The 27,053-nt window shown below is 48.3% G+C and overlaps 1 protein-coding gene across 1 annotated transcript in view; it reads left to right on the top strand.

Annotated features, from left to right (window-relative positions):
- SMOC2 (SPARC related modular calcium binding 2) overlaps positions 1–21,050 on the top strand; it is a 158,482-nt gene extending 137,432 nt beyond the window's left edge. The window contains exons 10-13 of the mRNA NM_001177803.1: positions 10,477–10,576; positions 12,594–12,841; positions 17,060–17,097; positions 19,559–21,050. Coding sequence (NP_001171274.1) covers positions 10,477–10,576; positions 12,594–12,841; positions 17,060–17,097; positions 19,559–19,576 — 404 coding nt within the window. The 3' untranslated portion in view covers positions 19,577–21,050. The remainder of the gene's footprint in view (positions 1–10,476; positions 10,577–12,593; positions 12,842–17,059; positions 17,098–19,558) is intronic.
- The last annotated feature ends 6,003 nt before the right edge of the window (positions 21,051–27,053 follow it).

A 27,053-nucleotide genomic window follows, 5' to 3' on the forward strand; every position in this document is an offset into this window, starting at 1 on the left:
CCTGGAGCACCTGATGAAGTGTTTGGCACCAGCTTGGTCCCAGTGGGTAGATGGCTGCTGTTGACACAGGAATTTAGAGGAGAAGAGGGTTAATGTCAGTGGAACTAAGCAGTAAGCATTCCTAGAGAAAAGGAGCTTCAAGCTGCTTTATCAAAAGTGGGAAAGAGAGGATCCCTGGGTGGCTCAGTGGTTTGGCACCCGCCTTCGGCCCAGGGCGTGATCCTGGAGTCTCAGGATCGAGTCCCTGCGTCTGACTCCCTGCATGGAGCCTGCTTCTCCCTCTGCCTATGTCTCTGCCCGCCCCCCTCTCTGTCTCTCATGAATGAATAAATAAAATTTTTATTAAAAAAGTGGGAAAAACTAGAGTAGAGCAGCAGATACACCATGTTTGGGGAGGAGGGTGAGCTCCTTGAGCAGCAAAGCACAAATATAAACATAGGCTCATAATTACTACACCTAAGGATGTGTCTGGGAAGAGCTTTTATTCAAAGAAGACAGAAATTGATATGGTTTCCTGGTTTCTGTTTTCATATCCTGTCATACTATTACATTTGTTTGTTTTTTTTTTTCTAAAGAAGATAGGATTTCTAGTTGCAGTAATTAATTGTGGTTCCAAGGGAGGAGCATATATGTAGACTTTCTTTAAAGATTCTGCCCTTTACCAGAAATCCTGTGCTGGGACCATAGCCTCCTGAGCCAGGCTCATAATGGCTAGGGCGTGGGAGAGGATGACAGCAGAGCAGGAGGACAGAGCCGCTCTAACTCGCCACCAAAATAGATTTTGGATCGCAAACACAGTGTTAAGAGATCAATGTGAATCATGACAAACATGAATGAACCCCATTCCTTTCTTGGCGTCTCCAGACTGGATGCTTTCTAAATATGAAGTAGAATAATCATTCCAGAATCTTAGAACATCTTCACCCAAATCCTTGAAATGACAGGAGACTTTGTGGTGCCTGGTTGATTAATGGTTGGTTGAGTTGGTTTAATAGTTAATGACTTAGCTCAGGCCCTCAAGAAGTAATATCTCACCTTAATATTCCATCCCGATGGCCAGTACTCCCTTAACCAGATCAATTTCTAAAAACTACTTGTAGCCATATACAGTAGAATGGATTTTTCATGATGCAAATGTGCCAGATGTCAATGGCTTCTGGCTTTGACAATTTATTTGTGAAATAGTGTTTTTAAAAGTACAAAACCAAAAACCAAGTATAGAGATGATCTCCCGTTTCTTGTCCTTGTCCTTCATTCCTTGCTGAAGTGAAGGCTCATCCCTGCTGGCTAGTGGATAAGACTGTAGGTGTTTGCCTTTTATTTTAAAAGGCAAGGGATTTGAAATCCGTTATCGTCGGTTGGGTAAAACATTGTACATCCTGCACCTGCACAAACCGCAAGACTTCAACTTTGTTATGTTTCGTTTTGGTGTCGGCTAAATGTCCAGACACCATGATTGTTTTGAAACTTGATTTTGAAAATTCTCTTATCTGGCCCATTACCACCATCCTCATTTTTGTGCACTTCCAAGTTTGATATGGAGCACATCAGTGTCTTTCTTCATTCATGCCATCGCAAAGGTTTTTTTGAAAATGAGAACACTAAAGGCAAGGTCTGGGTTCCTCTTGCTAGACATTGACTCTAGTCCACTCACCTAACACCCTGACCCCAAGTGACAAGTCGCTGACCTCTATCACCTGAGGAGAGGCCATTTTATCTTCACTGGAAATGGGAAGAAATGGCCCAGAGCAAAGCCTGGAGGAGCCGACCACTGAGTTCCACTTTCTCCTTGGAACAGAGGTCACTCCAAACCACGAGGAGCTCACTCTCTCTCCTTTATTCTGAGAGTGTTGATGAGCAACCAGGCCAGTCCAATTCCCACTGCTCTTTGGACAACATAAGTCAGGATGATGTCATTTGTCTTCTTTGGATAGTTTTCCCTTGTGCATCAGCTCTCTGTGGGAAACGGGCTTTGGGAACTTGCTGTGTCACCTAATCATTTGGACACTGAGGAATGCATATATAGGGAATCTTTTGATATGTGAAAACTTCAGCAACCGTATCAGATGTGCCCCAGAGGGTCTGATCCATTTCTTCATCTCTGGATGCAAACCCCACAACTCAGAAATGACGGGAGGGCGAGTCCCAGGAGGAGGGCCTCGGTTAAGGGGTTTGTGTACAGATGCTCTGAGGTGTAGACTTGGGGGTTACAGGGACAGGTTACAGACAGGAATTCTGTGTGAAGGGTATAGTGGTCACAGCCATGGGCTCTGCAGTTGGGGCAGGGGCTTGGGGCCTCCACTGCCCTGGCCTGATGGATGTCACCCTGCCTACTGCTTCTGAGGCCCGGTCTGCTCAGAGGGAACGAGGGAGACTGCCCAGGCCTCAGGGCTCTTGTGACATCAGCTGAGGACATGTGGGTGAGTTTGATCAGTGCAGGCTCAGGGCATGGATGGGTGGCACGTGCATGTGGGCCACTATCACACTGTGACGCCGACGGCAGGGGGACTGGGAGATTGTCTGTGGTGTCATCGGTAGACATTCTGGCAGATTCCTGATTCAGCTGGTCAGAGTATCGCTTCTACCTCTCATCCCCCATGTTTGTCTTAACGTCTCACCCCTAATTGTAAGACCACAGAGGTGGCGGAGTGGCCAGGCCCCTGCTCCATGGGATCCCTGGGTGGGGGGGTCCCTGCAAACTCGAATGGGCCAGCCACAGCTCCTGGGAAACGTGTCCCCCTGGAGCAGCAGCACAAGGCTTTACTTGCCCTGTCACATCCTCAGCTTTCTGGCCTCACTTCATTTCTGTGTTTGGGGCTCATTGTCGCCTGTATCTGGGGAACTGAAAACCTGGGTGATTCTGGTTTGTGTTTTGGTGAGACTCACTGATGGGTGATTGGTCATCCTGGCATATCCCTTGGGCCTGTTTCCTCCAGGTCGTGGTGGGTCAGCACGGTTCTGCTGCTGTCGCTGTCGGGTGGCTCCCGGCTTCTGCAAGACCTGCTGTCCCCTTCCTTCCACAGGGGGTGCTCATTGCTGACCGAGTCTGACCCAGCCAGACAGTGGGCAGGCTCCCAGGCCCAGTGAGTCTGTGGATGCTGAGGATGCTGACCTGGGGCCCCAGCCGCAGAGCCCATCACGGTGCCGACTCCATGGGGCCTGCTCATAGGCTCATTAGCAATGAGGAGACAGCAGGAGTCACCTGTCAGCATGCATGACAGGCTGCAAGGACAACGCTTGCTTGTCACATTAAGAGTTTAGTGACACATAACCCCATTTGCAACCCCATCAAGGTCATCAGTGCTATAAAATATAACTTATGAGCACACCATACACTGAAAGCTTATTTTCTATGATGGTAAAGTATGGATTTGCACGGGGTTGCAGTTTGAAAATACATAGGCTGTCTGTCTTGTTGTCAAGCCTGTGTTCTTTCTGGAATTCCTCACAATGGCTATGGAAGAGGTAATATTGCAGAGCGAACTAGTGGAAGTAAAAAGAAATATGCTGGCAGTGTGAAAGAAAGTTTTCTCTATTTGAATGGAAAGCATTCCTTAAATGACATCTGCTAAAAAAAAAAAAAAAAAAAAAAAAAACCAAAAAAAAAAACAGAAAGCAGCGATGAGCATGTGGCTGAACACCTGACAGAGTCTGTTTGTCCCTGGACCATCTACTAGGTGCACCTTTGGTCCTGTCGCGGGGCTGGAGCGAGCTGCTTGTTCTTCCTGCCAGCCTCGGACCAGGAGGATGCCAGGCTGCCAGACAGGGGACAGCTGCCTCTCAGAATGGCGCCCTGCTCTGGGAGCAGAGAAGGCCCGGCCCCACCCCACCCCCGGGTCACCCTGTTCCAGGCCCTGGTTGTGTAGCACCAGAAGGACACATCAGTCTCCACGCAGAGGGCATCTTGTCTGATCACGATGGACGGGTCACAGGTGCACGGTCAGGGTGCCATGCGCAATGAGGAAGCTCGGAACCACTGTTGTTACGTCTAGGTTTATAGTCATACTAGTAGACCTGAGGACCTTTGTAACTCAACTATATTTCTGGCCACAAGCATGGCTTAGCTCCTATAGGCAGGTAATGTTACCTCAAGAAATATTTCAGAAATAATCTCACAAATGCAGCCTGTGTATGCGATCGATTGGCGGAGGGCGTGGCAATGAATTAATACAGATCAGATTCAAAAACAGGAAGCGATGCTCTTGCACAAGGTAAGGTATGAAAGTGATCTGTGGACGCGCACAGGCCTGGCCACAGATTCCAGAGTGCATGTGAGCAGGTGTGTGTCGTCGGCTTTCACGCTGGCTGGGCGCTGACTCCGTGGTGATTCCGAGCGTCCCTTTCTCAGTTGCCTTATCTTTGAACAAAGACGTGCTGTTTCCTCCTGAGGCTTTGTCCTCCTGTTTTAGGGAACTGCGGAGTGGAGGCCGCGGCGCCATGTCAGGTCACATGCACACGAGGGTGCAAACAGCTTCCTGAAGTCCACAGGGGTTCCAATGCTCTGAGAGTAAACATTTGATGGTTAGTTATTCTTAGTGGTCTTAAAAACACTCCACCTAAAACACGTTGTCAGTTTGGCAACATAAACAAATTTTTGCTCAAGAGAAAATTCAACTGAGAGCAGTCGTTTTGTTCTCCTGAGTGATGCTGGGGAGAGAAAATAGCGTGCCTTGCATCAGGAAAGCCTCAAAAGGACAATAATGATAATCCGAATGCTTTGTAAAAACATTTACTGGACATCATGCCCCATTGAAACATCAACATGTGTCCGCAGACACTTCTTGTTCCACAGCCGGCGGCAGGACCATCCCCTGAATATGCAATGACTGTGGAAATACTTGCGTCTCCTTGCTCAGGCCATCAAGAACCCTCCATGTGTGCTTGCCCATGCCTCGTTTTATGAGCTCCTTTGCACTGAACATATGGTTAATAGCTACTTACTGAGCGAGTGATGACATAGCGCTGTCCTCAAGAAATGTAGGAAGACTCGGGAAACATAAACACTTGTCTTTAGGATAAATATTCACAATGAACTTATCAACGATTCCAAATTCTTAGTGCACTTTGTAGACTCAGATGACCTAACCAAAAGAGAATTAAAATCAAGGGCAAGAATTTCTGGAACGTCACAGGCCAAGGGACACCCAGGGCCTCCACATGCCAGCCCTTTGGTGGCAAGGATGGTGTCTCCCTGCGCTTCTTCACGGGAGTAACTGCAGAGTCCCACAGGCACTGGCTTCCATGCAACCATGATTCCTGACGTGTGTTACTGTTACCTAATCAGAGCATGGACACAAGCCTGTGAACTTCTCTGTTTCGAATAATGAAAAAATGTTGAAAATGTGGAAATATGAAAATAAATATATAAAATATGTAAATACAGAAAAGATGGAAACCCTAGAGTCAGGACACAAAAATCAAGATTTTGTTTTTAAGATTGGAAAATTTCCTGTTTTTTTTTTTCCTAAAGGCTTTTTTCTGAGAGTGGACCCTCACTGATGGTCTCCAGTATGGACTCTGAAATCTGTGAGCCTCACAAAAGCGTTAATAAGGATGTGCTTCTCGGAGGCAGGCGGCCCTTGCCTGTGTCATCGCAAAACAGGGCTCAGACCCCAGTGCCAGGCTGGACCCTCTCTTCCTTCCGTGGCTGAGGCCTGAGTCCCTCTGCAAGGGTGGGCTTTGAGGAGTGAACAGAGGCCCGTGTCTTGCAAAGGACATTCTCTACATACTTGCTGTGTTGAGGCCCGAGTTAACCCCAGCTGGGACTCCCCGCTCACACCCCCCCAACCCCAGAGTGCTGTGTCCTCCTTGATTCCCTCTGAGGTCATCCCTGGAGGCCTTGGCGGTCCACACTGGCGTCCCTCTCAGTAACCTTGTCCCTGGACCATGGTGACCATGGGTCACTCTGAGACCATAAGTCAGACTGTGTTACCTGCAAATCCCCCCGAGTTTCTCCCTGTGGCTCCCAGCACCCCGCAGACTGGGGTCCTGCTCCCCTCCTACTGAGCTCTCCAGCCCTCTGCTCCGTTGCAGACGCTCTGGCTCTGTCCGCCCCTGGGGAGGGCCGGTGTGTGTGGGAATGGCGTAGTATTCATACTTGGCGGGGTGCCGTGACTCCAGAGCCTCTCCGCTCTGTGCTTCTCTCCGTGTCTCCAATGCTCTTGCTTCACCAGCAGTGTGGGTTGGGTGCTCTACACATTTCCTTCTTCTCTGTGCCAGATTTTGTGTTTTAAGCAATGAATATCAAAGAGATTTTATTTCTTGTTGTTGTAAACGATTGCCTATGTCTGTGCCCTATACATGTGAAATAACAAACGTACAACCGGCAGCCCAAACTTGAAGGCATTCGCTGTAGATGCCTGAGAGCGGGTGAGTCAGTTACCCCACAAGGCCACCTACTCTGAAAGAAGGACCCGGTGGATAGGCCTGGTGCCCTTCCCACTTTGCTGACCCAGGAACCCACGTGATCACCTGTTGAGCAGGGCTCAGACCACACCCATGGGTCAGTGTCAGCTGACATGGGTCCAAAAATATGGGTTTTCTCCACATAATGCTTTCCTCTTGATGGAGGTCTGGGGAAGCAGCCATCATTCCCCACTCGGCGGCCATCCGGGTGTGGCAGGTGCCAGCAAGGAAGGGACTCCCACTAGCGTTGATTCAGAGAGCAGTGTTAGGATGTGATTGGGGCAGAAGTCCTGCAGATGCATCGATTTCTGTTTGAAAGAGAAATGGAAGAGAAGAAATGGTAATTTCCAGACAAAAAGCTTCTGTTTTTGAAAATAAGGACATTTCACAGGAAGTGAGGAACTCACTCATTTTGAAAGGCAGCAAATCAAGTGATCTTTAATGTGTGCCAACCTTAACCAGGCGCCCCTGAGAGCCAGGCGGTGGGTGCACGTGGGCAGCTGACTGAGCGTGTCCGCGGCCTGAGTGAGCGGCTGTAGAGCAACGACAGTGGCCACTGGACAGTGAAGCGTACGCACTGCGGTCCCAAACCAGGATTAGCGCTCAAGTGTTTTCACGGAAACCCAATTGGGTGCCAACGATTTTAGTTGGATTCTGCAGATAAATGGGATCAACAGAGCATCTTCAGGCTAAGCCACATGCTCTGTTTCGCCACAGATTTGTAAATAAATTAGTGTAGTGACTGCTTGCAGCTTTGAGAAGGGCAGTGTGGTTTCCTCTTTCCCTACAAGCGCGTCTCTAAGTGGCTGCGAGCCGTCTGCCCGTGGACACCACGCCTGCGCGCCTCGTGGGGCCACCCTGCACTGTGCCTCCGGGCCAGCTTCACACTCGGCCAACAGCTGTCCTGACATAAACAGTGACGGTGTCGCCATCGTCGAGCCTTGCGGGCTGTGGTTTTAGCAGCAACAGCTTCAGGGCGGCCGTGGAGCTGTCCTGGGGCCTGCTGTGCAGGGGGAGAAGGAGGTGAGCACGGAGCCAGGGCCCCCGGATCCATTGTTGGGGGTCATCCTGTTGGCATGTGGCCCCCCAGGCCCCAGAGGCCGAGTGCACATGGGTCTGCGGGCCCCAGAAGCCCTCACCACCACCGCGGCCCCCGCCTGTGTGGCTCTGACCAGTGGCCCTCAGCACAGAGACGGAGCCTGTGTCCCTGCTTCCCCGTAGGAGGACCCCACCCCCTGCACCCTGGGGACGCGCTCCCTCTGCCTCGGGCCTGTCGCTGCTTTTGTACATCTGCAGGACCTGGTCCGTTTCACATTTCCATTTCGCGCTTCTGTCACTTTACGTGCAATGAGAATTTGCTCAAAGAGCTCTGAATTTTTTCCTTCTGATATCGTCTTGTTTTACATTTTCATTTGCCTTCTTTCCTGAGAAATGGCTTTGAGCTACAATCGATCCATGTCATGCAGTGACAAACAGCATTCCAGGGTGACTAGGACAAGGACTCTCCGCTCCAAGAGGGGTGTCCTCTCAAAAGTAGCCACTGAACAAGGCGACGGCGCCTGGACGGGGACAGTAAGTGGAGGCCGGGCCCCTTCCCCCCGCTGCCTCCCCTCCCCTGCCCCTAGGCCGACGGACTCTCAGGGACCATGGGACTGTGTTCGCCAAGCCCTCGTGGCGGCGGACCCCCTGCCCCATAATTGGGACACGGCACCCCCATTCCCGCATGCTTACCCCCCGGCCTCCCAAGTCCAGGGAGGTCAGGAGCCTGGTCCTACCAGGTCCTGCCAGACTCAGGACGCCCACTCCATCTGCTGCGATGGCTACCATGGACCCAGCACGTTTGTTAGGGTCTCAGCGAATATCCGTGGGGCGAGTGCCACGTGTGGCCTGAGCGTGCCCCCCGCAGGCGGACTGGTGTGTGCAGACCCTGCTAAGTGTAGCCGGCGCTTGGGCCTCGCAGTGCGGGACTGAGCTCGCCTCCAGGAAGTTTTGCAGGTGTGGCAGCTTTGTCTTTCTGAGAACAACTCAGTTTTTATTTTCTTTGTTTAAAACGAAGTTCAATGTCTTTGCAAATAAAAATGAAAAGTGTTCTTTTTTGGACCAAAGTACCTCTGAACTACAAAGTAGAGCCCATACCCATGCAGGAAGACGGGTGCCATTCAGTCTGTGTTACGTAACAGCAAGAAAGGGCTTTAGCGGGACTGATGTAGTATTTCTTGTTTTAGAAGTAAAGTAAGCATTTGCTTTAACTCTTTTTTGCATGAAAGAATCCTAAATCTTTCTCATGCCCGCAGTCTTGGTTTCCCAAAGTATAGGTGTCATTTCTGACTAGAAACTGTGTGCGGCTTTACTCCGTGTGGGGGTGTGTGATTACGGTAGCAGCAGAAACACCAGCTGGCTGTGTCCCCTCTGAGGTCATGCCCTCCACACACAACACAAGCACCGTCCTTTCTTAAAGCCGCTCTGTGCTGAGGTCAGCCACATGCTAGGCCTTCCCAGACCTCGCGGTCTTCCTCACCTTCACACGTGCCTCCCCGGATGTGTTGAGGCTCATGAGTGGTGGGGATCCCAGGGATCGGGGTCTGCAGGCACCCGGGGCATTGGGGCCGGTCGGTTGTTCCCCCCCCCCCCACCCCAAGGACGCTCCTGCACGTTGGTGCCTGTCTGAGCTGGATGGTTCTACTGGGCAGCAGGGCTCCCGACCACCCCTCCGGGGCAGGGAGCCAGGTCGGCCTGTTGTCCTATTCAGTCTAGCAGCCACCAGTCCTATCACTCACAGCTTCGCTGCCCTTGAGAGCCTCCGCTGAGGCCGCGGTCCTCTGGCCAGATGCAGGAGGTTCTCCCGGGTTCCAGATCATGTGCGACACACCTGCAACCTCCCAGAGAGAATAGCTAAGTAGACCATTATTTTTATTCAAAAGGAACATTCTCCCAATGGTGTGCATTTTCCCTCCAGAGTAGAACCTACCCTTTCAGTTGCCTCACTGTTATCTTCCTCTCCTCGATGGGGACTCACTTCTGTTCTCTGATATGTGTACGTAATGCAGTAGAGACCGGCGTGAATGGACTCCTGCTATCAGCAACTAGCAAGTACTTGCACAATTATACCAGAAACTCAATTGTCAAGGGGGAAATTTATGAAAACCGGAGCGCGTGTGACGGCATAGCATGTCGTTGTCTGGATGGCCAGCCTGCCCTGACAGCACCTCCGCCCTACCCATGCCCAGCGTCTGGAAAACAGGCCCCTGCTGCTCCCCTTCTTGTCCTCGTCATCCTGGAACAGGATGGAGAATAGTGTGGGGAGTCCAGGGCGTTCCCAGCCGTGTGAGTGTGTGGGAACTGGGGCTGCCGGCCGGGGGGTGTCTTGCAGGAAAGGATGTTGTAAGAAGGTGAGTTCCCCATAAGCGCAGTCAGTCTTGAGCCCATGTGGTCTCTGGACTCAGCCTCGTCTTGCTCCAGCAGAGCGACCTCAGGGCACCTCCCGATGCTTCTGAGCGCCAGGACTTCATACGCAAGGTCGACCAGTGGCAGCACCAACCGGAGATCGCTGCGCGGATATCAGTGCTGCAAATCTCTTCTTCCCGTGTAGTGACTTAGTTACTAAGTTAGATACTGTCATTTACAAGAATCATGATCCAAAAGGGGGGCCCGGGTGACTCCATTGGCCAAGTGTCCAACTCTTGATTTTGACTTAGGTCATGGTCTCATAGGTTGTGAGATTGAGGTTGGACTCTGTGCTCAGTAGGGAGTGTGTCTGAGGATTGTCTCCCCCTCCACTTGCCCCTCCCTCCCTCACATGCCTGCACATGCACATATGCTCTCTCTCAAATAAATAAATAAATAAATAAATAAATAAATAAATAAATAAATCCTTTAAAAAAATTGTGATCCAAAATCAATATATGTATTGCAGTGTGCTAATGACCATTCACCTGAGCTCATTAATATTAAGGTACCCCAGCATTCTAATTTCCAAATATTAAACTTGTCTTTCCATGACAGAGAAAGAGCTCTTTTACTCTGTGGGTTTTGTGAAATATGAAAAAAATTGTATGTGCGTTATTTTTTTAGGTTGTCCTGGTGCCAAAAAGAATGAATTTCTGACAAGCATCTTGGACGCGCTCTCTACCGACATGGTGCACGCAGTCTCCGACCCCTCTTCCTCTGGCAGGTACGTTACATCAACGTGGAGCAAGGATCTGAGAATAAGCCCCAGTAACCTGAGAGCTGGAAGCCGGTGTAGCCGATAGGTCTCCAGGGCAGGTCAGCTTCTCAGCACTGCAGGAGCCCTCTCCCAAAATTTCAAGTTGCTCCATGTGTCTGGGGGTGATTTGTTTAGCGGGTTTTCCCTGTGATGCAATTAAGCCGCTGAGGGCCGTGTCACAGTGGGCAGAGCCAGAACCAGTGATCCCAGCCATCTCACCAGGTGGTGGCAGGTGGGTGGGCGGGAGGCAGGAGGCAGGAGGCAGGAGGCAGGGCCTTTGGTTCTGATGGCTTTGAGCCTTGGGTTTGCATTTCAGAGCTATTGAGTAGACTTTATTTTTAAAAAAGATTTTATTTACTTATTCATGAGAGACACAGAAAGAGGCAGAGACACAGGCAGAGGGAGAAGCAGGCTCCCTGTAGAGAGCCCGATGTGGGACTCAATCCCAGGACCCCAGGATTAGGACCTGAGCCAAAGGCAGACCTTCATCCACCAATCCAGCCAGGTGTTCCTATCAAGTAAATTTTAATACTTGGAATTAAAATGTTGGATTTCAAGTTTTCAATACCCTATGTATTTACTATAGAAAAACCCACATAACATAAGGCTTACCAACTTAAGACCCAAGTGTACAGTGGCATTATTTACGCTGACACTGCTCAAAGGGGGACCCTGAGACTCTGGACGCGATCCCCTTGGACACATGGCAGGTGTTCTGCATGCGTGGGCTTGGGCTTCGGGGTGAGCCCCTATGGTTCCCCAAAGCTCTTCTGTAGCTACCTGCAGATGTGAGGGAGCTCCCAGCACTGCCTGGACCTGACTTCACAGGACTGGACCCTCCTGAGAATTCACAGCAATTTATCTCTTCCTTCTCAGAGGGAGGAGAATCTTTCTGTGTTTATCTCCTCGAGCACTGGCCTTGCTCCCCACTCCTGCCTGCAAAGCCCTGATAATCTCGCCTCTTCTGGATGATCTAAAGCTTTCTGGTCTCCTCAGCTGATGGGCTCCCCTCTCTGTCTCTTTCCTTAGGAGTAAGATTCAACAAATGAAAAAGAAAGGCAATGCTAATAGAAAATGTTATAATCGGGCAGTAAATTAAGCTTAAGAAAGCAAAAAAAGAAAAAAAAGACCTATATTTCAAGTTGACACATTCTTGGAAAGAGTGCTCTAAGCTGAAAAAGTAGAATTGAAGGCAGTAAATGAACTGGTGTGTGAAGAGCTCCCCTGAAAGTCTGGAAACACTCAGTAGTATCCCAATGCCCTGATACCCATGAGCATTTTTCCTAAGTTACTTCCTTCACACCCAGGAACATGGGCTCCTCCAAGCCGGTAGAGTCTAGACAGTGGCAGCCAGTGGAGCAAAAGGGCCCGTAGGGGCTCGCGCCCTGTATTTGTCCTCTTCCCCTTAGGGAGAAGGCACGCTCTGACATCTGGGACATTTTCACAGGTGTGGCACAAAGCCAGATCTTCTGGGAGAGTTTTTAGTGATTTGTATCTTAAAATATCAAACTTTGTTTTAATCCAAGGGAAGAGGTCTAGTTACCTCTTTAAGTGTATCTTTACTTGCGTCTTTCATTACCCTGTGGTATAAAATGGGATTGTTGGTGAATCCCACTTATAGGAGTTGAGACTCTTGGGGCCCCAAGGTGACCTGCCTGCTCCTTGGAGCCCAGAACCTGGGACAAGGGGGCTTCCGTCCTTAAAGACTTGGCCAACACCGAGTGTGTCATATGCACGCATAAACTCATGGTGTCATCCGCAGTTCTGAAACCAGCGTGAAGTATTCTTGCTAAATTCCCTTCTCTAAATTATGTTTAAAAATTGCTCTGCGGAATGGCGAAACGCACAGGCTTGGGCACCCACGCTGTAGGCGTGATGAGCGGGGCACCCCTTCTAGGAGAGTCGGGGTGCACGGCGCGCCCTCCGTAGACGGGCGAGGCCGGGGGGAGGCCGGCCGCGCCTGATGACCTGTGTGCTCTTGCAGGCTCTCAGAACCCGACCCCAGCCACACCCTCGAGGAGAGGGTGGTCCACTGGTACTTCAAGCTACTCGATAAGAACTCCAGCGGGGACATTGGCAAAAAGGAGATTAAGCCCTTCAAGAGATTCCTTCGGAAAAAATCAAAGCCCAAAAAGTGCGTGAAGAAGTTTGTCGAATACTGTGACGTGAATAACGACAAATCCATCTCCGTGCAAGAGCTGATGGGCTGCCTCGGGGTGACGAAAGAAGAAGGTAAAGCAAACGCAAAGAAGCACCCTAGTAAGAGCCTTTCTCGTTGTTTTGTGCTTTGCGATGCATCAGGTCTTGACACCTGCTCCGTTGGCTTCTTTAAGCATAGCTTGTCCTTTCCGTCTGAGGGGGCCTCTTACCTGTAGGGCGTTTGTCTGTAGAAATAATAACAGACCAGCCGTAGCCCGTCAGAGGGAGAGGCTGGTCAACTGGGGCGAAGCTGAGCGTTGTGTGAAGACGCGCCCTCTGGCTCCGGCCTTGGTGGCGACGTTCCAAATGTGTTTGATGCCAATCTGGAAACCACTGGGAGTCACTCTATGCCCCTGTGTGTGGACTCCAGCCACACGTGCGGGCCAGCTCATCGGCAGTTGCATAATTCCTGTTACCCAGACCAGCTACGTCGATAGTTGAAAACACCCTGTTAGCTGTTTCACCCGCCGAGCACGTCCTGTGAAGGTGGCCCGGCCGACCACACCGACTGCCGTGGAGACAGACCTACAGTAGCCGGAGCCTGCTGGCTGCATGCATGTGGTGGACTCGGTTTCTCCATTGGCACAGCGCACGTGCTGGGAGGCTTTGCAGAGGCGTCACCAGTGTTTCATGATTCTGTTCTCCTACTACCGATGTCAGTAACACCTCTGAAGGAGAAACCAGGCTTGAGGGTAGAGGACAGGGAGTGAGTTCTTCGTGCTCCGCGAGGCCCTCCCAGGTCTGCACTTGACTGTGCAGCTGGCCTCGGGGCGGCTTCCGAAGCAGTGGCTCCCGTCTCTCCTTTGTCCCTGTGTCCCCAGCTCTTTTCACAATGGTCACTCGCCACCATCCTGCTTCACAGAGTCCAGGCTGGATCTGTGTCCCTGCTAATGTCTCTGTGAGAAGTTAGTCTTAGAAAAACTAGGCTTTGTTTGGAAGCCTTGAGTGCAGGGTGTGTGACGCTTGCACCTCATGCTATCCTGGAAGAATCTGGAGCAGAGGCCAGTGGCGAAGACGCGGGGCTGCCCTCTTGGCTCACCCTGCAGGGTGCAGGTGGGAATGGAGCCAGGCTCAGAGTCTCACAGTTGGCAGGCAGGGGGAGGGCGCACCGGGGCTGTGACTGTGTGCCAAGTGTGGCCCTTGGACCAGGGAGGCAGCGCAGCGCTTGGGCTGAGGAGCCTAGCAGAGGTCTCTGTGGGAGGGATGTCTGGGTGCAGCCATCAGGATGTTGGGGGAGACCCAGTGGGTGCCCTGGCCAGCCCTGGGGATGCTGTCCTACCTCAGGCCCTCGGGCGTCTAAGAAGCCAGCGGGTAAACCCTGCTCGGCCGGGGAAAGTGGCAGCCTGACAGGCACTGTAGCTGTGTGACGGCCCAGAGAAGAGCCTCAACTGGGCAAATTCACACTGCTGGAGGGGGGCTGTTTGTCTACCTGCCTTGGGGTGATGGGGGTGGGGGACTGGTTGTCTGGTACCTGCTCTGAGGTGATGAGGGCGAGGTGCTGGTTGTCTAGTACCTGCCCTGGCGGTGATGAGAGTGGGGTGCTGGTTGTCTGGTACCCACCCTGGGTGATGAGGGTGGGGGGCTCATGGCCCAGAGAGTGAGAGCCGCACAGGGGCTCTGGATGGGCTTCTTTAGAACTGGAAGTGTGATCCCAGGTGAGTTGTTTGCTGTCTCTGGGGACCAGCTCATCTGGTCAGCAAGTCCCCTGCTGGCAAAGCATCCAAGAGGCTCCCCAGTGACTGAGTTCAGGCGGGACAGTACAGGCCCCTTCCTGGCAGGGTGACCTCCTCAGTTACCCAGGAGGTGTCATGGACAATGGGGCGAATACAGATCCTGACCTTGGCGGGGGGGACTCAGCGCCTTCCCGGGTCGCCGAGGTGGAGTGGACCTGGGATGTGGAGATTGTGTGGGCTCTGGCCCCGCAGGGAACAGTGCGCTGCTGCAGGCGTCCAGGCTGCCCCCCACCCCTGCACGGCCGTGCTGAGTGGCCAGCGGCCCCCAAGTGCATCTCCCCCGCCTCAGGGGTCCTGGAGGGTCCCCACGGGTCCCCGCGGGCTGCAGGCCGTTACCATGCGGCTCAGGCCGGAGGCTGGCTCTGCCCCTGATGTGGGGCAATGCGGAGCACAAGCTCCGTCTGGGAAGCGTGCGTTCACCAGGAGGGTGGGGGCGCCAGGGGCCGAGGGACCCACCTGTTCCCAGGGGGGCTGATGCTCTAGGCGGTGCAGCATCCTGAGCGCGATCTGGGCGTCTGCATGCACCGGACTCACGCAGGGACAGGGCGGGAGCGCACCCCACCTGTGCCCAGAGGAGGGGCGTGAGTGCCACAGCAACGATGATGGGCTCCCTTGACACCATCACCCTTCACCAGAAACCCCAACTGCTGCAGGGCTGGGCTTAATTCCTGGGTAGCTCTGTGCAGGCGGATGTATCTGAAGTTTACAGTCATGTTAGCATGTTAACAACCAAGGAGATGGTTGATGAACCTCCTCCAAAAAAAAAAAAAAAAAAAGAAAGAAAACCAGCAAAAATTTGGTAAACGTGGCAATTTGGTCAAAAATGAGCATCGGGGATTTGGATTCATAATTAGTTGCTTTAGCAACTCTTATTTCCCTGGAGGAATTTAACTTTTTTCCTACTATTATTTTCATTTCCAATTCATTCCTTGCTCCTGCCTCGTGTACCTTGAAATTGCTTTTGAAAAGTAAAAAAAAAAAAAAAAAAAAAAAAAAAAAAAAATATTCAGGCGAGGGTTAGTTTGGACTCTCTAAATATGCAAACTGTTACCAGTGTCTCTTGTTGCCTTCATCTTTACTCACCACTTAGCAATGTATGTTTTATTCTTAAAAAGAAAACACACACACAAAAGAAAACTCAGAAATTAAATAAAAACCAGATAGAATGCCCGTCATAATCAGACCCGAGCCTGTACCCTTCCCTGAAATATTTCTGTGTGGATACCCACCTGCGTGCATGTACTAAGACGTTTCACTACAAGATGGGGTCTACATACATGTACTTTCTAATCACACTTATTTTACGATATTACACAAGATTTTGCCTGTAAAGTATTGGAATATAACCAAGGATGTGTTATTGGAAGGTTTGATCTAAATTTTCACTATTGCAAAAAAAAAAAAAAAAAAAAAAGCAGAAAAGAAAATGAATTAACTGAACTATTGAGAAATGCTAAAACCAAGAAAGGAAATGTTTCTAAATAACTCAGAAAAAAAAACATTCACAGAACATTGTGTCATTCCCCCGTTATTCTCCAAAATGACCGTTACACAGAAACTCGCCAATTAAGAAATACTCATTTTTGACCAAATTATCTCTTTCAAACAAATTGCTGCCATGCTAGCGGGGTCCCTTCCAGGCACACTGCCTGACGGACAGATTGTCCTCTCCTGGGTCGCCCGGAGCAGTCGGTAGCAGTTGTTACCTATGATGTGAACACTCCTGACTGTCCCTGAACGCCATACCAGGCAGGTGGCTATGAAACAGTCCTCTTCTCTCTGGTGGTCTCGTATTTCTATCTGTGGTGTTGCTGCCTGTGGCTCCTTGCTGGGGTGGCCCTCTCAGTGGGCCGGGAGGGTGGGAGGAGCCAGAGGGGAGGAAGGAGGGAAGCTGGGAAGGTGGACGGTCATCCTAGGAGCCAAGGACGAAGGCAGGTGCTAAGGAGCTGGACCCCAGGAGTGCCCGAGGGACGTGGGAGGTGACCGTGGGGCCGGGTCTGAGCCTCCTACCGTGAGGCCACAGGGCAACCACTATGCATCTCAGTCATCTCCCTCCACCTTCCATTTCCCTCAAGGATTTAGAAAACTTATTTTGAGCTGGACATGTTAGTTTCTCATGATTTAAATATGAAACACCCAGGAGATGTCAAAGATCTGGTGTTCCACACTGCCTAGGCCCTCGCACCCCCTGGGAGAGTTTCACAGGGTCGGAAAGGTCTCGGGTGAGTCCACTGTGCTTTGCAAGCTTTGGTAAAAAATGTTTAGAAACATTTTTCTATGTTTGGACTAGAGCATCTGTAATTTGAGGAAGTGTGTACATCATGAATTTATAAGCCACCACAGATAACCTGTGCTTTCTCTCTATTCCCATTTTCTCTTATAAATAAGTTTGCAAGTTTTCTCTTGTAAATCACTTTCTTAGAGTGATTTTGATCTTTTCCTGAAAAATTATATTGAAACTTTCATGAGCTAAAGAGTATTTGGTTTTTAATAGTGTCTTTTTTCTTTCCCCCCTTAGCCCCTAGAGCTAATGCTGAAAGCGCCTCTAATAGACAGGTGAGTATTATCGTCTGTATTTTAGCATTAATGATTTACCGGTTTAATCATAGGCATTGACAGCTTAGGGTCCTGTAGATTTGGAAAGTGCCTTCCCAAAAAGGAAACCATCCAGGAGAGGCAACATAACATACAGATACCCCCATGAGGCTAAAAATAGCCTCAAAATTCCATCAAAATCATCAACTTGTGAAGTCATCAACTTAAAGATTTTGTCTTTTTTTTCTTTTTGAAATTTCAATCGTTTTTGATATTTTTAGAAAAAATTCAAAACTGGTTGTTTTGTGGAATTTTTTTTTTTTTTTTTTTTTACAAACAATTATCCAGGGTCTTGCAATTTATTTCTTACCATTTGTTAAGGAGATTGCAGGGACAGGAGACCCTCTGGGCATTCAGGTGAATGTTCTCTTTTCATCTGGGGATCTTAATGAGACTATCTTCTGCTCCAAAAGGGATTTTCAGTTTCCCCGCCTGTGTGTGTTTACAAACATATTTCTGTGTTTCTGACTCCTGTGTCTCTGCAGGTGCAATTAAAGCAGATAATTGTGCTGGCTTTCCCCAGCACCCCATGCACACCTGTCCAAAGTCTAGAATATTTTCCAGAGGATCAACAGGTGTGGATGCATTTCTCCCTCCCTCAAAGCCAAGGCAAAATCCTCCCTCCTTATGACCACTCGCCAATTTGTAATTTATTTGGTCTTCCCTGTTTGATGTCGGTTGACATTTCCTAAGGCAAGCCCTGCATTTGTTGTGGGTTTTAAGTGGAGACCTCCAGTGCACACCTTCAATGTAACTTGAAACCATTTCATTAGGAAAGCCATGTGATATGGTTTTCTTTGTTTAGCGAGTGTTTAGGGTTTTAGCTTCTTAAGTCCTACCACAAATCACTTATGCTTTAGAACAGGGCTGGCCTGAAAGCCGTTAGCGCAGGTCAGGTGCCTGCAGTAGTGACAACTGCCACACATGCACTGCTCTCGACCGCGAGTAAACTCTGCTCAAGATGCGAGCCTCCCTCTTCGGCTCTTTCCCAGAAAACGGAGCCAGAGCAGCTTCTCCAGCTCTTTTTATGGTGTTCGAATAGGGACTGACTTCCCAGCCATTGATGTAAACTGTGACCCTTGGATTAAGTCCCCGGCCAAGGCCAGCTGTGGCTTGCACATGATAAAATGACTGAAGGCCATAGATGTTTCTTTGAAGAATAAACAATAGGACCGAGCACCAAAATCTTTCACTATGTGAATAACCAGACAGGAAATGTTGGATAAAGGGGAGTTGGGATGATACCGGAGCCAGTACTGGATCAGACAGCGAGTGGAGCTTTCTGAATATCTCACGTCCCTGGTGGGCCTCCATGCCCCCACATCGATGTGGATGTGGGCTAGGATGTCAGCCCCGTCTCCTCCAACAGGTTTTTTTTTTTTTTTTTTTTTTTTTTTTAAGATTTTATGTATTTATTTGATAGAAGTGAGAGACAGAGAGCACAGGAGCAGGGGAGCAGCAGAGGGGGATAGAGAACCAGGCTCCCCACCAAGCAGGCTCCCTGATGCAAGACCCGATCCCAGGACCAGGGATCATGACCTGAGCCAAAGGCAGACGCTCAACCACTGAGCCACCCAGGCGCCCCTCCTGCAACAGTTCTGACACGCTTCCAGAACCGAGGAATCCGCTGATGGCTTATCTTTAACCACAACAAATCAAAACAGAACTTCCCATTAGCTCCAAGCAGGAGATACGCTCCTTTCTCTTCCAACTACCTACTAGTATTTTTATCGTGAGGAGGAAAACCAGCCCAGAAGCCTTCTAAGTATTTAAGTTTAATTATTTTAAATGATGAAGCAGATACATGGATCAATTCATATCGGTACCCTTGATCAATTGGTACCCTTGGAAAATTAGATCTAGAAGATGGTAGATTGCTTTTCCTTTTCATCCCAAATTGCTTTCAACTGGCAGCCAGGGTGCAGAATTCCTGTAATTAGCAAATAAACTTTTCAAGTTGCATTTCTTCCTGGGGAGATAAACTTATAAATGGAAAGGATGAGAAGAAAAATTAAAAATCAATGATGCCTTTATTAAACTTGAAGCATAAGTTAGATTATTAAAATTATCTTGTATAACATCCAAGGTGACAAGAGACTGCATGGAACATTTAATGTACTGAATCGAGATATTTAAAGCAAATGTTAAGTTTCTCAGCCAGTAGGTCTTTCTGATATTCCTAATCACTGAGAGGGAGGGAAGTGTTTGGAATTTAATGTTTGCATTGTATTTTTATTGATCCTTACGCCCAAAAATATCAAACCAGCACTCTTTCTTTTTGCATTAAAAAGAAATATATTGGTTTTGCCCTGTATCAACAGGTCGACTATGTCATCCCTAGAAGGCAAGCCTTAGTCTTCACAGATGAGGAGGGATGTCCAATGATGCTTTTCCTAATGATGTCTCCATTTCTTTTTTTCAGCCAAGGAAGCAAGGATAGTGGCTCACACATCCCAGGCGGTTCCTAGACATGTGGGAGACTCCCTCACCAAAAAGCAATTAAAAACAAAAACAAACACATAGTATTTGCACTTTGTACTTTAAATGTAAATTCACTTTGTAGAAATGAGATATTTAAACAGACTGCTTTAATCTGTGAAATGGAAGGGCTGGTTTCAGAAAACTAATCACATACAATGTATGTGTCCTCTTTTGACCTTGGAAATCTGTACTTGGTGGAGATGTATTTTGAATGGCTTTGAGCTTAATTTCTTTATCCTACACATGTTGACATAGTAGAAATCTTAGCCTCAGGCACGCGGTCCCCGCCCTGTGCCTTCCTCCCCGCCCCGGGCACTCACTCCTAGTCAAGCCACGTTCGCTTCCTTTGAGATCGGCTGTGCCCACAGCATTTTTGAATCTACGCCGGAAGCTTCCCTAGAAGTTTGCAACCTGCTGCTGTCCTCATCATACAGCTAACAAGTGCATGGGTTTGTTTGCTTCTTGGAATTTTGTGTTAGTTTGTTTAGTTTTGCTGTGCAGAGATCCCGTTCATGCGATGAGTCACGCAACCACTAAAGCAATCTGATCATTCCAGGTAGCGCCCTGGTAGAAAAGACCATTTTTTCAACCTCTCTTTGGTGTGCTGCTTTTCCTTTTAAGCTTCTGTTTGAGCTTTGCCTGAGGCTTGGATTAATCACGCAGTAAATACTAGAGGATTGCCCCTGCTGTCCAGAAGCAGCGTAAACAGGCCCATCGTTCAGAGAAGTAGATTTAGTCAGAGCGTGACCCCGCCAGCGCTTGTCTGCCCTGCGTCTTCTCTTACACGTGTCCACTAGCCATCCCACCCTGGGCCACTCTGGGGCCTATTGCAACGTTAAATCACCACCTGAACAAATTTGGGGTGTGCTCCTTAGAGAAGGCTCAGCCAGCACAAATCAGCCATGTGCTAGATGCTGAACAAGTGCCTGCAGGTCCCCAGCTTCCTTCTTTCCTGGTGGCCTCAGGAAATTCACCCGAGTGGCACTTGAGAGAGCAGGGTCAGGAGCTGAATGTCCACAGCGTGAGCAGCAGGACCAGCCCGCAGCTACAACCAGCGGCCCCCAGCAAGCGTCCCCTGGCTCGATGGAGCCATTTGGAGGACGGTCCGAGGGCTGTGTGGGCCAAGTTGCGATGCTATTTCAGCTCCAACTTTTGGTTGGAAAAACAATCTTCACGGCCCCAAATCCCCCAACACACGTCATGTAAAATGATCTCTGTGCGTCTGCATGAAGATATTTTATGAGGCTTCTTACTTATTTAAACTGTACGGAAGTAAAACCCGAAACTTGGGAGCCACAGAACCAGCTTAAGTGTGTGTCATCATTGTTTAAGAAACAGTTAAGATCCTAAATTTATTGGATAACCCTTTATATTTCTGAACTTCGAATTTAATCATTTTTTTTCTTAGATTCAAATAAAATATGCTATCAAAAACCCTGCTTACTGTTTTCTTTCCGGCAAACAGCCATCTCTAATTGCTGAATCCTAACGCTGTCTCGGTCGAGGAGGCAAAGGCAGCAGTTCTGGGCTGCAGTGAATGAATCCTGGCTCTGCCCCTCCAGCGCTGTGAGTTTGGACAAGTTACTTAAAATTTTTGTGCTTTAGTTTCCTGCTCCATAAAACAGGGAGGTTGGCGGAATGCACCTCCGGGTGAAGATCGTGCAAGTGGGACTGTGCCCTGCTCGGGGCCTGGCACAAAGGATATAGTGTTTGGCCCCATCACGGGAAGCAGTCACTCACTTGTGAAGACCTGAGCGAGGGCTGCCGAATACACCTCATGCTGCCAGATGCTGTGGCAGGCTACAGAAGGAACAAAGAAGGTTCTTATTTTGATTAAAGCTATTGCTGTTCACTAAGCCCCAAACTAGAAACCTGAGGCCAGCTCTCCTTTTCTTTCCAGTCCCAATGTCCCGTCCCAGGCTGGGCTCCCAAACGTTTTAGTTGGGATGTTGCTGTCGCTTTTTAAGCACTCATGCTTCCTTTAGAATTCTCTACTGCCTTCTGCTAAGATTTTCACTCTTGCACAGTTTTCTCTCTACTCAGAAAAGAGTGATCTTTGTAAAGCTCAATCTTAGCAAGTCAGTCGTGCAGGAAAGACCATACCGGGAATGGAGAAGGGAAACCCAGCCCTTGGGAAATGCTCATAGATGGAGTGGGCCCTGGACAGGGTTCTAGAGCAGGGAGGAGAGGGTGAAGGGTTCAAGTTGCTGAAAGAGCTCCAATAAGGAGGGGTGAGCAGGAGAGTACAGGTGGGCATGGAAGGTAGTGAGCCGGGGTGCATGCCCTGGAGCAGATGGTTCCTGCTGCAAAGCGTGAAGATTTCAAATCTAAAACAGAAATCTCTTTTCCTTTACATACCTAGTGAGGTCATTTTCAGTGATAGATGCCTCCCTCCCCGACTCTGCTCATGTTTAAAAAGGGTCTCCTGCATCCTTGTCAAAAACCTCCGGGATCCCTGGGTGGCGCAGCGGTTTAGCGCCTGCCTTTGGCCCAGGGCGCGATCCTGGAGACCCGGGATCGAATCCCACGTCGGGCTCCTGGTGCATGGAGTCTGCTTCTCCCTCTGCCTGTGTCTCTGCCTCTCTCTCTCTCTCTCTCTCTCTCTGTGACTACCATAAATAAATAAAAATTTAAAAAAAAAAAAAAAAAAACCTCCAAGTTAGGGATTTTTTAGAAGTATACTGAGCAACTCACAAATCATGCCCATAAATGTTATATCTGGCATGTTTTAAAGTTATCAAGGCGAAAGTCATCAGCTTTTTTTGAATCAGTGCACAGAAATGACTGACATAATCATGAACTGCCAAGGGGACAGAGACATCAAGCAAGCAACAAAGCTGCCCCAGAAAGTAAGAATGCATGTGGCGCTAAAGTCAGGGCCTTATGGTGATGATGGTGATGGTGGTGACAATGGTGGTGATGCTGATGACGATGGTGATGATGGTGATGGTGATGATAGTGATGATGGTGATGGCAACGATAGGGATGGTGATGATGATGGTTTTCTCCCTAATCATATAATACTACATGGATCAAAACTGTAAAAAGCCTTTTTGACTAATTAGATATTTAGCCAGTTTTGTTATTTCTTCATTCTAAAAAGTTATTTTAGCCTTCTTTTACTAAAATGCTGTCAATAAGCCACTCTAAGATTCATGGCTTAGAACAGCCCTTGTTTATTCTTGTTCATATTGCTTTGTGTTGGCTGGGGTTGGCAGTCTAGTCTGGGCTCAGCTTGACACTCCTTCGTGCCTAACACTAGATGCAGGTGTGCCCCATTCCCTCACTCTCTGTGGCCCAGTAGGCCATCAGGGGCATGTTCCTGCATGGCTGTGGATGAAGCCACATCCAATAAGCCCAATGAGCACAATCACATTCAAGCCTTAGTTTATGACCTGTCTGCTCATGTCTACTGGCCAGAGCCCATCACATGGCTCAGAACAAATCACAGGGCAGGAAGAGGCATGCTGCCCACCAGGAGGCCAAGGCAGGGTGTGGGAATGAAACCTTATTTATGGTAGGGAAGACCTGCCACCTGGACTGCAGTCTTACACACAAGTGTCTCCTGAACCTCTTGTTAGCAATGCTCAACGTTCAGTGGTGCAACTGAGCAGATACAGGAGGGAATGCATGTCAGTGTGCAGAGTAGGAGCACAGACATGCTGGAAAAACAAAACTGAAGGCATCACCATTTACCGACAATGTGACCTGTTTGGTATAAAACAGGCATTTAAATGATGGCATTATGAACTTAAACTTACATGTTGGGACGCTTCTGTACCAAGTGATTCTGAGTCTCCCCCCTTAGGAAAGTATCAAGAACAGGGAAACTTGAATCTGAAACCCTGAACAACCCATATCAGGGTAAAAAGGCCAGGTCATTCCTACAGAAAGAAATTCCCTCAGGATGGAAATATGGGAATTTTTGTTTGGGAACTGACTTTATTTATAAAAAACAGGGACTAGAAAGCCAAGCATATGAGCCAGTTTCCTCCCATCACGAGCCAACAGACTGCACATAGGCCAGGTTGATGCCATTTGAGAGTGAGGCTTGCTCCTGTATATTGCCTGAGGGTTCCCACGTCTTTGCACAGGCCACCAGACACGACAGAGGGTGGGGGGACAGGCAAAGGGTTGTGCCCACTGAATGTGGCACATTTTATACCTCACAGCTTCCCTGAGCCCAGCCAATAGGCTTCCAATAAATGTCATTGCTGCCGACACATGTCATCTACATCCCTAGCTTTAGCTTTAGCTGCACATTTGCCGCCAGGGACAAAGCAGGAGTTCTGTTGAGAAAGCCGAGGGGAAAGCAGTTACTGGCAGGCAGCGATGTTTGCCACAGCCACCCTCTGATATTTAATGGTACACTCATAATAATTTTTATTCCATCTTATATATTTTATGCGAAATAAATACCTTCTTTTCTCTGGACATCTGGAGGTTAAGTACTGATAAAGTTGACAACTTAATTCAATTCATGTGTGTTTCCTAGCAGAAAGGTTTTATACATCTTGTTATTAATTTTTTAACTTCAGGACAAATATTTTGTTTCCTTGAATTAAAGTGGAAATTATGCTCTGAATATATTGTTTCTTTGTTGAAAAAGATGGAATTTTTATATTCCTCACCAGCCTGTTTTTATATCGCCTTTTCAATTAACTGTGGCTACCGTAGTTAAGAGGAAAGGTGGCTTTTTATTGCTTCTAAGGATCTTGTAAGTGTGCCTTGGGGTAAGACGCTGACTGTTTTAGTTTAAAGGCACATATTCATGATTCTCTGAGTGTTATAATAGAAGACCTCAGTTTTTATTACTTAAAATATGGTGAGTCTTTTACTTTTTCATCGAAGAGAATGGTCTTTCTAATTTGGTTAGTAATTTTATTAACTGAGCCTTGTTATAATAAAAGAAACACATTTCTAAAAAGTAAGATACCATAAATAATTTAATGTGTTTTAAGATGGGTTTGGGATTTGGTTTGGTAGTGGGTTTTTCTTTTAATGGTGAAAGAAATAGCACTGAGGGGACTAGGAGGACGTGTATGGTGACAAGCACAGCATCATATACAGAATTGCTGAACCACTGTATTGTACGCCTGAAAGTAATATGACACTGTATGTTATTAAACTTGAATAAAAAAAAAATTAAGGAAACAGCATTTCTGAGCTGAGCTGTTGGTCCTGCTCTGATCAGAGCCAGGCAGGTGTAAGCTGGAGGGCCATGTGCACAACAAGAGTGACTCCCGCCAACGTTGCATCTAAACAAAAGCTGCTGACAGTGATTTCCAGATGTTCTGACGCTGGGCTACGTACTCGCTGAGCCTTCCGCTGAACTCCTCCAGTTGAGGAAAGAGGAATAAAATAGAAGCAGAACATCCCAGTCGCAGCATTCAGACCTGCAGTGGACGGCAGTTCTTGCATGCCACCACTTAACTGGAGCAAACCAGGAAGGCTGCAGCCCCTCGACGGAGCCCTTCCTGAACATGCCACTTACATTGCATCAGGTCCTCCACCCAGAGCCTGTACTCAGACATTCACCATTCCTCAAAGCACATACTAATCACATGAAAGAAGCTCTGGAAAACTATTTGGATGGTTGAAGATGACCCCGTTATTCCATGAACATTTTAAGTAGGAAATATAAGACTATGTCCTCCACTTCATCCCTGTCTGTCTACATTTAGTGTAGTTATTTTTTATTTTTCCAAATATATTTGCCTGGAAAGTATATCTATTGAGTGAAATATTTAGAAATAAATAACCTGTCATTTATTATGATTATCAGAATATATTGCAGAGAAAGGAAAATAGTGATAACAGAAAATTGGACACATTGATGGGGAAGCTTCTCAGTGAGGAGCTAATGTCGCAGCCCTGCGAGAGCGGGTAGGGGAAGTCTTCCTGCCTCACCACCATTCACGTTGGGCATGCCGCGGTGTCACAGATTCACGTCCCACAGTGTCATTCCGAACTCACAACAGCTCTCCACATTTGTCAGTCGCTTTGATCATTCTTTCACCAAATTTTGAACAATTTTACCCTTTTTTGCATTTCTAGAAGTTGCTCTTTTTGTCTCCATTGCTTGCAATGTGTTTCTGGGGCTCAGCTAAAATTTGCTAGAGACTCACAAGGGCTGTTGAGGATTCCTTATGTGGAAGACCTGTTATGAATCCATTCTTCCTTTAAGTCTGAGAATCCCCAGGCCAAATGTGTCTGTAAGGATACACTTCTAACAGCAGACATCACACTTTTAGCAAACACCAATTATGTCATTAAATTAGGTCATGATTAGGTCACCATTTCAAACAGTTAGATTTACCAAAGAATTGTCTGTATTTCAGTTCTCACATCAAATAAATAACTCCTTCATAATCAAATCCATATATTTTCTTCCCCACAAATTTATTTTCATTATCTTCTTAGTTAACATCAACTTTTTCCTTTGGTTTTTGTATTTTTCATATGCCTACTCTGACACAGAAATGCCATTTGATAAATTTGCAGCGGGCATGCTATTTTTCATGTTCTTTGGTCTTTCATGCTTGAAAAAAAAAAAAAAGGTAGGAGAACTTATCTTTCCGTTAAATGCTAAATATACCCATGTTTTGCAGAGCCGGCTTCTTTGGAGACCGGGGCACAGGGCTGTATCCCATCTTGTTGATGAAATGCACATTGAGGATTAAAAGCAAAACCATTCATGTAAATAGAACTTCGAAAGGAGGAGCTTTTAGCGATCCCAGATGGCTACCTTTAGGGTGCAGAAAAGCCCCGTAGATTAATATCCTCTGGCAGCGAGCCCAAGGTATTCTTATTTGATTATAAATTGGGTGCATTTTCAATCAATCAAAGACAGACCCCCGCCTGCTGATCGGGAGGCGGACCCCAGTTCCAGGAGCTCTGGGCACCTCCTCCGGGCACCACCACTCTAGGGCTTAAGGCCAATGTTCCCAGGTGTGTACCAAGGATATTGGCTGTGCTCCTGGCCTGTCTTTCTTCTTTGCAGTTACAGAATTTTCTTCAGAAACACTCCTCACACAGCGATGTGGCACAGGTCACATTCACATGTGCTGAAAACCAATCAGGGATCAATTCCATTTTCAAAGAGAAAATGGTAAAAATTGTGGGCAGTCCTTCCTGCAGGTGGGCAGTTGATCTGGGGAGCGCAGGGTGGGACCCCATGGAATGCTCTAGTGGTCTGTGAGCTTGGAAAAGTATTTATCCTCCCTGGACTTCAGAACCCCCTGGAAAATGAGAACATGTATATCTGTCTCTTGGGTTACAGATAAGCAGTTTCCAGCCCCTGCTTCTTACAGCTGCCCCCCCCCCCCCGCCGCCACCCTCCTCCTTGCAGGAACACTCCCGAGGACCCCACGTCAGGCTACCCCCACACCATCTCCCCCAGCGTGGTGCCTGCATCATCCTGGGCTCCCACCTCC

The sequence above is a fragment of the Canis lupus genome, chromosome 1, assembly GCF_011100685.1.
Source record: "Canis lupus familiaris isolate Mischka breed German Shepherd chromosome 1, alternate assembly UU_Cfam_GSD_1.0, whole genome shotgun sequence".
Classification (NCBI taxonomy): domain Eukaryota; kingdom Metazoa; phylum Chordata; class Mammalia; order Carnivora; family Canidae; genus Canis; species Canis lupus.